We start from the raw sequence: 14,843 nt of genomic DNA, 5'->3' as shown, positions 1-14,843 counted from the left end.
ATTTACAATATTCCTGCCTGCAGGCTGCGACATGGAAATATAGATCATTAAGTTTATTTAGATGCGCTATAGTACAGTGCAATCTGAAACCATGTCTGTAGTTTTCAATGAATGTATATTCTAAAATAATATTGTTTGACAGCCCGGAATCTGATTGACTAATGAGAATGAAAGCTGAGACTTGTTTTGTAGAGCAGAAATAGACTACAGTGTTGTTTTAGGATCGTATGGTACACTGGCTAGACATTTATGCATGTTTGACACGGGGCCAGAGAATAACCAGCTTCTCTTTCTCGCAGGCGTCACCCTCCAGCAAACGGCGCAATCAGATGTTACAGCCCATCATCGAGGGCGAAACCTCCCACTTCTGCGGTGAGATCGAAGAAGAGGAGGAGGAAGAGGGCAGGGGCCAGCAGGAAAATGAAGTAATGCAGAGCGAGAACTCGGAAATCATCATGGACCCGGTGGGCCAACCCAGCTTTCAGCAGAGTTCCCAAGAGAACATCCTGAGCTCGGGGAAACTCAGTCTGGATCTGCGGCTCTCTAGTTCGAACGCCTCCTCCATGTAAGACAACACCAGCCTGCTCTTTTAATGTCAACCATCAAGTCTGTTTTTATGTTGCAGGATGTTTTGAAAGTCCTGTTTTTTTATTTGAAAGTATGTCACATGACACAGCGGGAAAGCAAAACCCTATGTTTCAATAGTTTGGAATTACCCAAAAAATCCCGGGTGCAAAATATAAACTAAATGAGCTGAAAATTCAATTCTCAACCAGATATGCAATCCCACGGTTTATTAGCCAGCAGCTGCAGTAGGATCATGCTCTCATCATATGAGATCTATTTATAGAGTCTGGCTGGAGTCATCTGTGAGATTCAGTGGCCTTAAACCCTCGAGCTGGATCAAGCAGTAATCCTTTATGAAGCAAAACAAGCGCTCGGGCAGCCAGGTGCAGTCAAGTGTGCTGTATCGAGTGCCTTAGACCTCCATGTCACCTTGTTATCAACTCTATCGTCCTGCACTTGTCAAATGCTGTATAAAGGTTATTTCCTGCTTGGAGCAGCACATGCTGGTTTCCTGTTGATGTAGTATTCAAGTGTTAAAGGGATCGTTCCCCAAAAAGACTCCCCATTTACTCACTCCTACAGTTGTGTTCAAAATTATTCAACCCCCAATGCTGTAAATGGTTTTAGGGAATTTAGTGTACATTTGTAATTGTATTCAGAATGAAATCCTACAAGGACTTCTTAAAGAACCATATGCAACTAAAATGACATCAATTAGTTTTGTAATACAGTAGTAAATGTTTCTTCTGTGAATTCTTCATTGACATAATTATTCAACCCCTTAAAGACTACCACTCTGAAGAACAGAGGTTCAATGAAGTGTTTTCAATCAGGTATTGAAAACACCTGTGGATATCAGGGAGCAGCAATAAAGCCTAATAAGCACCAATTAGGCAGCTTTAAAATGACTGTGATACTCAGCTCCTTCTAGACATTTACTGGTGTGGTTACAAACATGGTGAGGTCAAGAAAATGGTCCAGGAAGACAAGAGAACAGGTGATTACTCTTCACAGGAAGGGCAATGGCTATAAGAAGATTGCAAAGATGTTAAACATACCAAGAGACACCATAGGAAGCATCATTCGCAAATTCAAGGCAAAGGGCACTGTTGAAACGCTACCTGGTCGTGGCAGAAAGAAGATGCTGACTTCAACTGCTGTGCGCTACCTGAAGCGTAGAGTGGAGAAAAGTCCCCGTGTGACTGCTGAGGAACTGAGAAAAGATTTGTCAGATGTGGGTACTGAAGTTTCTGCTCAGACAATACGGCGCACCCTGCGTAATGAAGGCCTCCATGCCAGAACTCCCAGGCGCATCCCCTTGCTGTCCCCAAAGAATAAGAAGAGTCGACTGCAGTATGCCAAAAGTCATGTGGACAAACCACAGAAGTTTAGGGATAGTGTTCTGTGGACTGATGAAACAAAATTAGAACTGTTTGGGCCCATGGATCAACGCTATGTTTTGGAGGCATATGAAGAAAAGAACACCTTGCCTACTGTGAAGCATGGCGGGGGGTCACTCATGCTTTGGGGCTGTTTTGCTTCTGCAGGTACTGGGAAGCTTCAGCGTGTGCAAGGTACCATGAATTCTCTTCAGTACCAGGAGATATTGGATGACAATGTGATGCAGTCCGTCACAAACCTGAGGCTTGGAAGACGTTGGACCTTTCAACAGGACAATGATCCCAAGCATACCTCCAAGTCCACTAGAGCATGGTTGCAGATTAAAGGCTGGAACATTTTGAAATGGCAATCGCAGTCACCAGACTTAAATCCGATTGAGAACCTCTGGTGGGACTTAAAGAAAGCAGTTGCAGTGCCTAAGCCTAAGTATGTGACTGAACTGGAGGCTTTTGCCCATGATGAATGGGCGAAGATACCCGTAGATCGCTGCAAGACACTTGTGTCAAGCTATGCTTCACGTTTAAAAGCTGTTATAACTGTAAAAGGATGTTGTACTATGTACTAAGATTGAATGTCACTTGGGGGTTGAATAAAACTGATAATGATGTGAGCTCAAAAAAGACATTTGTGGTTATTTCATTATAAATGTTATGTTATATTTGTCTGACCTACACGTGCCTCTTTGATTTAATTGTAAGCAGGATGACTGAATGATCATAATCAATGTCAAACCGACCAAAACAATCAATTTCAGTGGGGGTTGAATAATTTTGAACACAACTGTATGTCATTCTAAATCTGTATGACTTTCTTTCTTCTGCAAAACAAAAAATATAATATTTTGAAGAATGGTGGTAAACAAACAACATTCTCCCCATTTACTTCCATTGTATGGACACATTTCTCAAAATATCTTCTTTTCTGTTCCACAGAAGAAAGAGTCATATACAGGTACATATACAACATGATTAAGATGAATATACTGAATATGATGACATTTTTATTTTTGGGTGAACTGTTCCTTTAAGTGTCAAAGTTTCATTGATAGAAATCCAGCAGCTTAATACCGTCTGTGTCCCACAGGCCTGAGCTCCTGGAGCAGCTGTGGAAAGCCAGGGCAGATAAGAAGAAACTGCGCAAGACCATCAGAGAATTTGAGGATGAATTCTACCAGCAGAACGGCAGGTGGGTCGCTCACGTTTATTGAATCTGTTTTTCAAATTTAAATGACAAGAACAGAAGAAGAAATCAGAAAGATATATGAAAATAAAAATATTTAATTGCACACAATAAATGCAAAGAAAACGTCCTGTGTGTGCCTGCTTAGCCAAGAATTACACCGTGTCTACACCGGATGCGATCTGAACGACACGACAAAAGATATTAGAAATGCATTAGAAGTCATTATGATTTAAACATTTTGTCCACACTGGATGCGGCGTGCCACAACAAACTCATTAAGAACCAGCAGGTTGTCATGTCACGTTGTGCCTGCCGCGTTCCTGTGTAGACACGGTGTTAAAGTGTATCATGAAAGATGACAACATCGTTTTTCTCTCACAGAAATGTTCAGAAAGAAGACCGCATGCCTATGATGGACGAATACAAAGAGTACAAACGCATTAAAGCCAAACTGCGGCTTCTGGAGGTCCTCATCAGCAAGCAGGATTCCTCCAAGTCAATCTAAATCCCCGAGGCGTGGGAGCCAACCGTATCAGAGAGGACCCATATGACCTCAAAGGCCCAACCAATGCCCTTTTGACTTACCGTGTCAGCGTCAGCATCCATCAACCGCTGCGCTGGGCTGCGGCCCCTCTCAGTCACTCACACAGCCACTGAAGCTCTTGTTTTCTGTCCTCTGATTAATCAGAATTTTGTTTGGCTTTTAATAATATGACTTTTCTCAGCTTTTTTTTTACATAGACCTCTAGCTTTCTCATAATGAGAAGTCAGCAGAGGAGACGTGAGTCACGGTATCAGTTGCATCAGTTACGTGTACATTTGGACATTTAGCACTGAACTCTTCCACAGACCACAGAGATGGTCATCATATTTCAAGCACCCATGTCATAGTCTCCCCCTTCCCTTATTCATGGGATTGGGACAGAAGTTTCTACAGTATGTATAAATCTATACAGTTGGTTTAAATATTTGTGTTTTTTTTGCGGATTGAAAAATGTTTCTCTGCTAAAAATCAGAGGAAGGTGGTGCTCTTTTTTTGTAAGAACATGTAAGGATCACCAGCTGATCGGACTGACTCAAACTACCCGACAAATCCTGTCGCAAGCTATTTCTGTAAACTTTGTTATTTGACCACATCACTGACTCATATGTATATGATACTTAACTGTTCATGTACCTCTGTATGTAACTCTTACTGTGTTCATAGCTCAAATCTGTAATGTGCATTCGACTAATGGATGATGTCATGAAAGTTAATTTATATGCCAAACTAATCTGTAGTTGGTTTGTCAATGTTACAGGCCAGTGACGGTTTCAGAGAACATGCTGTTTATAGTCGCTTATTTCTGAATGGACAGACCCACTTTTGATAGATGGGAGTTAGTTTTTTTTAAGTAGTGATAAATTGGTTTTTGGACTTTTCAGCACATCTACTTTCAGCGAGCAACATGGCTCAAAGCATCCAGTCCAGTTTTTGGCAAGTTCAAAGTTCATTAGATGACTCGAGGAGCACAGAACACAGTGTGAACCCTGATCATGGCATACACACTTTCGTAAATTGTGTCTCGTGTTTTTAGGACTTGAGATCGGTTGAGGTTTCTTCCTCATGTGGTCATGTTGCACTTTTCATCGTGATCACTTTTCAGCTGCCAACCCATATCAGTATCATTTTTACAACCCATCTGTGGTTATGGCTGTTCTTGCGTGTAATTGTTATGTTATGCAATTGGATGTGCAGTGCACTAATAAAGTCTTATCAAAGAGATAAGAGATCTCTGACAGTTAGGCACACTACTAGATGTTTTGATTGCTGTTGTTGAGAACAGTGCAGTTGACGGCATGAAATGTAAAGGCTGATTATACTAGGGGTGAACCGAACGAGTCTCACGAAGAGTAACGTAGTTACAATGTCGGCATGAACAGATGTGTTTGGGACTGTTGAAGGAGACGATAGAGACTATTTGCACAGCATTCTGGGAATGCAGCCTGTTTTGTTCGTTCAAACTGTTTCTTGTTTATTCGAGCACTTGTGCGTGAAGGATGTTTGTGCAGGTTAAGTTATATTACACTATCACTGTGGTGTAAGTGTGATGTCGTTTTTTTATTGTGGTTGTTTTGTACTCTCATTTTTAAGCATTTCACATTTCTGCGATACATCTTTACCGTGTGATTCCTCTGTATCAGTGAAACATCTGCTTTGTCCTGTTTTGTATAAGCTTGTCAGTTGTAGGATTGCATGGCAGAAATTTGTATTTCTATTTTTGTGCCATGAAAATTAAGCAATAATTAGCAATGAGGCCTATATCAATTGAATGAGAGGCCTCCTGTATCCAGTATGTGCGTTTTCAATAAACCGCTTGCAAGTATTATTGTCCTTCGTCTTGGTATGCTTTTCTTAATCAGAGGTGTCCACAAAGGACCACAGATTGTTGAAGCTCCGTAAAGCACATACACAAGTCATCCAAATGACTTTAGAGGGTTAAAAAATGTCTTTATCAAATTATGTCAAATTATTAAACCGTTTTTTGGCAGCTTTGCTTAAGTGAAAACAAAACAAACAGTGTTAAAATCAAGTAAAAATCAGGGCAGGTATGCATTTAAAACACCATCGCCGATCCACTTTGGATGGTACCTTTTTGGAATTAGGAATTGGGAGGGAAAAGAAAGAGGACGCGGAGGACAATCCAAGGGACTGTCTTGGGGCTCCCCTCTGGGGAGTCCGATTAGGCCAAGGAATTTAGGACCCAGAACCTAAACTCAGCGTTTCAACAGGACTGCATTCTTAAACCATTCAAGACTTCCATCAATGCGCATACGGATATTGGTCCAACACCGAGATTGTAAGTATCCGTTTCTAAATAAAGAGTAGCTGCGTTAAGAGTGTGCCTCTTTGTTAAAGATGATTTTATTGGTTTTCAGACATGTTTTACCTGCCTCGCGGCCATGCCATCTCTCGCTCTCTCTCTCTCGTTATGGGTTCTCTGTGTTCACGCTCACAAACGGGTCACTTAACAGGTTTCGATATATGCTAACTCTGCTCTTAATTCTGTTCGGTAAAGTCACGTTACTTATGGTCATGAGATTATGTTAGTGTAAAAATCATCAATGCATTTGCTGGACGAATACATATAGGATTTTATCACTGTACTGCTAATCAGAGTATGTAGGCCTATGTGTAATAGCGATTAATATACGTATTTTCCTTTGAGCTAAACTAATTCCTTGACTGAAATTGACATTTTAAGTAACTCATTTCATGTATGTGATCTTGAAAGATCTGGTGGAGAATCTTATTTGGTGAGTTAAACTCATCCTTATTTTAACATGCAGCTAAAATCCCTACATAAATTGATGGAGGGAATGCGGGCACAGTTTTAATCCTTGTTTTGTGAGCAGAACCCAATGACTATTCATGAGTGTTTCAATGTGGGTTTATTGTAACCGAATACTCTTTTAAATGGCACTTTGATATGTATGAATGAAGGTGTGGACAGGCCCACCTATCCTTGGCAGACTCTTGAGCTTCTCGCAGAGAAAACCTCAGCCTCTGTCAAAGATTTAGTGACAATTTAAAGACGAAGAAATCTCTTTATAGCGCACTATATTATAATTTTACCGCCCTGAATTGAGCGAGGAAATCCTCTTTTTTTGCGCGAAGAAGACAAACAAGCGATGTACTTCCCTCGTCTTACCAAGGCCTTATTATTAATGCATAGCTAGGTGTTACTGATGTGTATTCCAGTTCTAATGAACTAAGCTATTGCGCTCCCTGGGGTGAACAATCAGTGTAGCTGACTGAAAATGTTCCTCCCATTCGCTTAACCCAGCGGATTTTGTTAGTAAATAACTCCGCGCAATTTAAGGGGGGTTTAACAAAAATCTTGATCAAGTTCTCTTTATGTTATGGTCGGCGAAGAATCCCGACCAAGTACACAAATAACTTTCAGGACAGCGAAGAAGTCCCGTTAGTCAGTTATAGTGTAGTATTGTGTGTTTATTGTTTGTGTAGGTTGAAAAGCCATGTACCTGTGTTCAGTAAACTGATACGAACCATTAGACAGGCGATGAAATTACACTTGTCGCCCTTTTGTTTGGGCAACGCTAGGTGTGAAGTTTTGTGCTGCTTCAGTTTTTCAGATAATAGAAGAATAATTTTAGGTCATTCGGAGGTCACTCATCCCCCCGACATGCTCCAAACTCACCCAAAATAGCCTCAATCGTTTGTGCTCCGTTTGTGCTGGTTTGTGCCGTAAAAAAAATAGTTTGTGCTGCTTTAATTGTTTTTATATTAGACATCGAATTATAGGCGATGATGTCATTGGCCCATCGACATGCTCTGAAATCATCCAAAATAGCCTCAATCGTTTGTGCTCCGTTTGTGCCGATAAAAGTATCCTTTCTGCGACTTTTCTAACTATACAGTTGAGGTAACGTTATCAAGGTAACACCAAAACTACCCGCCAAATCACATTTGTTACCTTTCCATTCTGCGTTTTCAAGTTTAGAAGGACACAGCGGATATAGTAACTTAATAATGGATTCTTCCTCTACTAACACTATTTCCCACAGGATCTTGTTTAACATTGTGTCATGCGCAGTGGTGGCAGTGAAGCGTAGCAGATGATAGGCTACTCCGTGTAAATAAAGAAAAAGACTAGAGAACCCATGAAGAGAAGACAATTATTTATTGAACAAATATATTAGTTTTGACAGAAAGTCGGCAGTTCGACTGAGTGACCTCGGAATGACCAATTCTATTTCTTACAATATAAAAAACACACAGAAGCACAAGAAAGAAGCAAAAACGCAATGTTTTACGGCACAAACGATGGGGCTATTTTGGGTGAGTTTGGAGCATGTCGGGGGGGGCTGGTGATGTCATCGCCTATAATTCAATGTCTAATATTAAAAAAAACGTAGCAGCACAAACGCAACTTTTCGCGGCACAAACCAGCACAAACGGAGCACAAACAAGCAGGACTATTTTCAGTGGTTTTGGAGCATGTCGGAGGGATGAGTGACCTCCGAATGACCTAAAATTATTCTCCTATTATCTGAAAAACTGAAGCAGCACAAACAATTTTTTTTACGGCACAAACCAGCACAAACTGAGCACAGACGATTGAGGCTATTTTGCAAATGTTTTGTGTTGGGAGGGGGGCCAACTTCACGCAGGTGCTGGCAACCTAGGAGCCACTGACCTGTTCCGGCCCAACAGTCATCGAGGAATTCAACTCAACACCATGGATGACACCTGTCCAGAGAGCAAAAGAACAGTGCAACTACGTCTGAGACAGCAGAGATCCTGGGGACAAAGGAGCTGATTCCACAAGAAACCTCAACAGGAGGATTTAAAAATCCAAAACAGACTCTTTTTGACCACGAGTGGCATGTGAAACAAACAACCCTCTTGAATGCCCTCCTACTGAGAAAAACTTCCAGATATATGACTTGAAAAGCAACTTTTCAAATAGTTTCATAATTTTACTGAAAATAAATGCCTTTACGATCAGATATAGGAAAAAGGTCGTCAAACAGCATTTCCGAACGCACGACGAATAGAACATAGAAGTAAGTAATGGCAAGCTCAGCTTTTTGGATGGATTTTGCTTTCGCGGACAGATTGCCAAGGTCTGCGACAAAACGGTCAGGGTATATTCTGGCAAACTGTTTCCCAATCACGTTTTGCAATCGGCAACGCAGACTGTAGCACACGCCGTTTACCAACACACTATGGATATTCGCAAAGCAAATCGCCCGTGTCTGCTTTCCCAGCTACACTATCAATTCGAATTTGAAACGAGAAGCAGGAGACAAAGAGGCGGTTATCTGTTTGAAAATTTCAAAGTAAAAGTTAAAGTATAAATGAAAATTTTACAAATCTGCCGGCTAAATTGGCACGTTAATAAACCATAATAATATAAACTAAAGAACATGGGCAATTCCGTTTAAATTTCAACCTTACCATTAAAAATTGTTAAGATTTACCAACGTTTTTTATTGCCAACAGCAAAGATATCAATATTTGATGGTTCAAATACCCATGTGAAGTCTCTCAAAGTTTTAAAAGCATTTGTAACTATTTGTAACTATTAAGTAACTATTTGATGATCTATAAAGAGGCATCCCTTCTCCATTCATTGGGTATTATTGCTTAAGGATTGTGCATTTTAATTCAAAGAAATCCTTCAAAGCTTGACGTCTCCCAAAAACTGTGTCCATTTCTTTGTCACATCCATAATGCATGTTTATATCCTTTTTTTTTAAAGAAATTGTTATAGACTAACACATGCCTGATGTTTAGACTATCAACAAGAGTTTAGTAAAACATAAACAGATGGCTCTATATATTCGTAACAAATAGATTCTCTGAGTATTTTTGTATCACATCCATAACGCAAAGTGTCCATAACGCTGGAATTGCCCAAATATAAAAATATCCAGTGATATAGGATGATGGCATATGGCATTACGTTCCTATTTAATAACTTGACCAAACTGTAAAAACGGAACACTTTCAGTTTTGACATATTTTTGTCATTGATTTTTGAAAAGTCCATTAATATGGATTTTAACCAAAATGACTAACACATGCCGAATAGGGATGATGAACCCTGGAGTACATTTGTGCATTTAAGCTGAAGAGTAAATAATGATGAAGTTTTCAAATATACATATGAACCCTCATTATATAATAATTAAAACAACTGTAGTCACCCTGCCTGATATATACTGTATGTACTGCTAAAAAAAATAGGGAAAACTTATAATAAGCACAGCATAATACCAAGGAAGCATAAGTGATAGTGAATCAGTTTCACTTGCATATAGCAAATAAAAGTGACAACAGGTACACTGGAGAGGCCTATAAGGGGATGAAATGCTCAGATCTGTTGTCAGATCTTTTGCCTTGGGGGATCTCATCTGTGACTTGGATCAGAGTATAAGTGAGCCCCTTGACAGTCTATGGTGTTACTTGACAGCTTCGGATAAACAAGATCCCAGAGGGTCTAAACTGGATTTAGGTCAGGGGAACATGAGGGCCAGTCAATGGCATCAATGCCTTCATCATCCAGAAACTGCCAACAGACTCTGGTCACAAGCGGTTGCGCATTATCATGCACCAGGGGGACCCTGCACTGCACCAGCATAAGGTCTGAAAACACATCGGAGGATTTCATCCCCATAGCATGTGAGGTCTGTGTGACGCCCTAAGGATGGTCCACCCCAGAACACCCTTGATGTTGACTCTCCAGTATACCTGATGTCACTTTTATTTGCACCAAAAACAATAAAAATGGTAGACAATCACTTATGCTTAAGTCACAGGTTGATTGATATTCCTGGGGCCCGTTTCAGAAAGCAGGGTAAATGCAAACTCAGAGTAGGTCAACCCCAGAAAACGGAATACTCAGGGTTTTTGGTTTCAGAACGCGAGGTATGTCAAACCCGCGACCGCGGAGTAAGTCAAGCCCATTTCAGAAATCGAGGTATCTTATACTCCGAGTGAGTAACCAGAGTAACAGACTCCGTGAACCTAACCTGGTCGGGAGCAGGTTTTATTCCGCAAACCTAGGGTTTGTTACAATCTCCGCCCCCTTTTCGAAGCGCGAGCGGTGTTGAAAAAAGCGGTTGTTTATTGATTCGTGTTCCTAATCCGGCTCTATTTAGTCACACAGAATTTAAAATGCCATTACCATTTATTCAGGAACCCATAGAAGAGGAAGCTGCATTAATTCGCAGAGAATTATATTTATGTCGGGAGAGAATTGTGAGGCCCCGTTTGGAAGTTTTATCTTAACTTTTAAGGCCAGTTTAAGAAGTATATTTAACATTTCCCAATCCTACTAGCAAGACCATTTTATTTCTTTAAACTTTCCTGAATGAATGATGTTATTGTTCTTCTACGACGGCGTTTTAGTGCCACGTTAAAAATAAAATAAATTCAAGATTACGAGAATAAAGTCGAAATGTTACGAGAATAAAGTCGAAATGTTACGAGAATAAACTCGTCGTAATACGTATTTTATTTTTGTGAAAGTTGTAGTTTAAGAGTTGAAGTTATGTTTGAGCACGTCATCTGAATCAGTGAGTTAATTCGTAGTTCATGTCAGATTTTTTCTTCTGAATAAATTCAGTTTCCTACATGATCGCTGCAGTGTCCTTTTACTAATTATAACTCCGTGATGATGCGCCAAAAAACAAAGAATTTCCTTATTGCTAAATCCTAATCTAAAGTAGGATTCAACGAAATCCTCCACAGCCATTGTTTCTTGCAATTCTGTGATTTTTCTCAAAATATTACGAGTTTATTCTCGTAACATTTCGACTTTATTCTCGTAACATTTCAACTTTATTCTCGAATTTTTTTTTTTTACGACACCGTCGTATATTTCATATTCAGCTGCTGCCAAGATCTTTTTATTGCAAAAGGATAGCACCAACATGAGAGCGAGAGAGTTAAATATAATTCGCATTTTCACAGTTTCAACAAAATAAATATAAAAGTGATTGACATATAAACTTGCGCATTAACACGTGAAGCACTTTTCTCCCACGCCAACTCTCTTTCTTTTGCTGCTGCGGCTGTGTTGCTCTTTTATATCAATATGAGCTCATATTCACCTTACGCTTGTAACAGAACCTTCAATTCGATTGGCGAGAAATGAACAGAGCGCTTTTTTTCACGTGCCGTTGCCATGGGTGAATCGTGCTATCTTCACTCAATTGATAATGGCTTTTCATCGCCATGCTGAACGCGCGTAACCTAGAGTGAACTTACTCAGGGTTGATTGAACTAACTCAAATCAGCTGTTCTGAAACTGAGAACTCAGAGTAGCGATTCTCTGAGTAAATCAACCCAGAGTTCAGATTTTAACTCGGTGTTGGTTGAACTTCCTTATTGAAACGGGCCCCTGAAGGTTAACTGATTTGGTGTTATACTGTGATGATAAGTGTTCCCTTAATATTTTTGAGCAGTGTATATATAAACACTTAAACGTGCTGGGTTGTTTTTGACCCATGATTAAATATTTGACAGAACACACTGCTGGGTTAAAATAACCCAGCTGGAATATTAAAATAAAATTACATACCCCTCATAGAATTTGGTACAGATAATCCTAAAACGTTCACAATTAATCAAATTATGATATTAATGCATGCATCAGCCTTACGTATTTAATGGTTAAAATAAAAGCAGGATGGTGAACATTTATAGTTGTATACAGTTTCAGATTTTTGTTATATTTACTGTTCTTGTCATTTTACACTTATGTTTTTATTTAACTGTATTTAAAAAGCCTAACCATAGACTGGGGCTGCAAAAGTATCCATTGGCTAGAAGTCTGTGTGTAGAGCATCTGTAATGTTATCCTGCATTGTTCCTGTTGAATAAACACTCAAATAAATACAAATTAACAGAGGATACCAAGAAACAAAAACTCAGACCTTGAAAAACGCAGTCTTTGCTATCCTGTAAATTATTTAGTGCATTTTAAAAACAGAACGTTGAAATTAATAGATTAATAGAGTTAATAGAATAGATAAATTTAAATTTAAACCGCCAATAGGTGTCGTTACTACCGCAGTAAGTCACAGACATCTCAACCTGCAAAAAAGCATTTCAGGAAGGCATATTAAGATGCTGATTAGACAGCATTGTTATTGCACAGGTGTGCCTTAGGCTGGCCACAATAATAGGTCACTCTAAAATTATCAGTTTTATCACACAGAACAATGCCAAAGATGTCACAAGTTTTGAGGGAGCGTGCAATTATGCTGACTGCAGGAATGTCCTCCAGAGCTGTTGCCCGTGGATTGAATGTTCATTCCCATACCATACACCGTCTCCAAAGGCTTTTCATAGAATTTGGCAGTGCATCCAACTGGCCTCACAACCGCAGACCCATGTGTAACCACACCAGCCCAGCACCTCCACATCCAGGATCTTCAAATCCAAGATTGTCGAAGACCAGCCACCTGGATGTCTGGCATTTTGGAGAGATATTCTCTTCACAGATGAATCCCGGTTTTCACTGTACAGGGCAGATGGAAGTCAGCATGTATGGCGTCGTGTGGGCAAGCGGTTTGTTGATGTCAACGTTGTGGATCGAGTGGCCCATGTTGGCGGTGGGGTTATGGTATGGGCAGTTGTATGTTATGTACAACGAACACAGGTGCATTTTATTGATAGCATTTTGAATGCACAGAGATACTGTGACGAGATCCTGTGGCCCATTGTTGTGCCATTCATCCATGACCATCACCTCATGTTGCAGCATGATAATACACAGCTCCATGTTGCAAAGATCTGAACACAATTCCTGGAAACTGAAAACATCCCAGCTCTTGGATGGCCTGCATACTCACCGGACATGTCACCCATTGAGCATGTTTGGAATGCTCTGGATCGGCGTATACGACAGCGTGTTCCAGTTCCCATCGCAACTTTGCACAGACATTTAAGAGGAGTGTACCAACATTCCACAGGCCACAATCAACAACCTGATCAACTCTATGCAAAGATGTTGCACTGGTCTTTTATTTTGGCCTGCCTATGGCACACCTGTGCAATATCATGCTGTCTAATCAGCATCTTTATATGCCACACATGTGAGGTGGATGGATTATCTCGGCAATGGAGAAATACTTACTAACATGGATTTCGACAGATTTGTAAACATTATTTGAGAGAAATAATCATTTTGTGTACATAGAAAAAGTCTTTGATCTTTTAGTTCAGCTCATGAAAAATCTGGGCAAAACATGTTTTAAAGTCCGCCGTGTTTTATGGTCATGTGACCCGTATGCTCTTTGACCTATGACGTACTTACAACAACCTACAGGTGAGGGTTGATAAACATAATTTAGTCACGAGAAATTCATTTATTTGGCATTTATTTATATGGCACTTACATAAAAAACGGACATCTGCCTTAAAGTTTACCCCTATATTTATTTGATTTACTTTTGAAATTTGGTTGCTCAGCTCATGTGGACCCGTGGCATCATGGGATAGAGAAGTTTCCATCCGATCCACACTCACAAATCTCAGCGGAGGTAGTAGACCAACCTGGTATTTCTTGCCTACTGTTTATTTGCTTATTGAGGTTTTGGACATTTATTGACTAATTCTCATTTTCGCCTACTATAGTGTAGAAGTAGGCAATTTCAGAAGCAGCCACTGAACTCACGAGACTCACTCTGAACCCATCAAGTCACTCAAACCCCAGAACACAAGGGTGCTTATAGAGCATTTAACATGAGTGGTTAGTGAGATTTAATAGTTAAAGTTTATTTATGACAATGTGTAGTAAAGTACATTTATATTATAATTTAGTTCTGAGTTACTTTTGAGTTTTGAGCTAGCCAATTTAATTTTATGTTGCAAAAATAAAAAAGGCCAGTGGAAAAATCACAGCTTGATTCAAAAAGGGCAATAAAGGAGGATTGTGAAGAGTGACGGGTTATATTTGCGTCAAATCATTTCATACCCAATATATAACTTGAGTATAAAACAAAATAATTACAACTGTATAAAATAACAAATACAAATTGATTTATTGTGTTCGCAAGTGTTAAAGCGCAAATATGAAGCAGTCTATAGCCGATTGTTATAAAAGACTGAGTGACAAATGAACAGAACGATTCATCAACTGAGGTCATCATGCAAGATCTTTATGATTACTATA

At 39.7% G+C, this 14,843-nt stretch overlaps 1 protein-coding gene across 4 annotated transcripts in view; it reads left to right on the top strand.

Moving 5' to 3' along the window:
• The window catches only part of fam13b (family with sequence similarity 13 member B), a 56,497-nt gene extending 50,981 nt beyond the window's left edge, over positions 1 to 5,516 (top strand). For all 4 annotated transcript variants that reach the window (XM_056769360.1, XM_056769361.1, XM_056769362.1 and 1 more), the window contains 3 exons: positions 300 to 565; positions 3,052 to 3,153; positions 3,532 to 5,516. In XM_056769360.1, the coding sequence (XP_056625338.1) occupies positions 300 to 565; positions 3,052 to 3,153; positions 3,532 to 3,655 (492 nt within the window). In that variant the 3' untranslated portion in view covers positions 3,656 to 5,516. The remainder of the gene's footprint in view (positions 1 to 299; positions 566 to 3,051; positions 3,154 to 3,531) is intronic.
• The last annotated feature ends 9,327 nt before the right edge of the window (positions 5,517 to 14,843 follow it).

Source organism: Triplophysa dalaica, chromosome 16 (assembly GCF_015846415.1).
Source record: "Triplophysa dalaica isolate WHDGS20190420 chromosome 16, ASM1584641v1, whole genome shotgun sequence".
NCBI lineage: Eukaryota > Metazoa > Chordata > Actinopteri > Cypriniformes > Nemacheilidae > Triplophysa > Triplophysa dalaica.
This window is presented reverse-complemented; position numbering and strand designations above follow the sequence as displayed.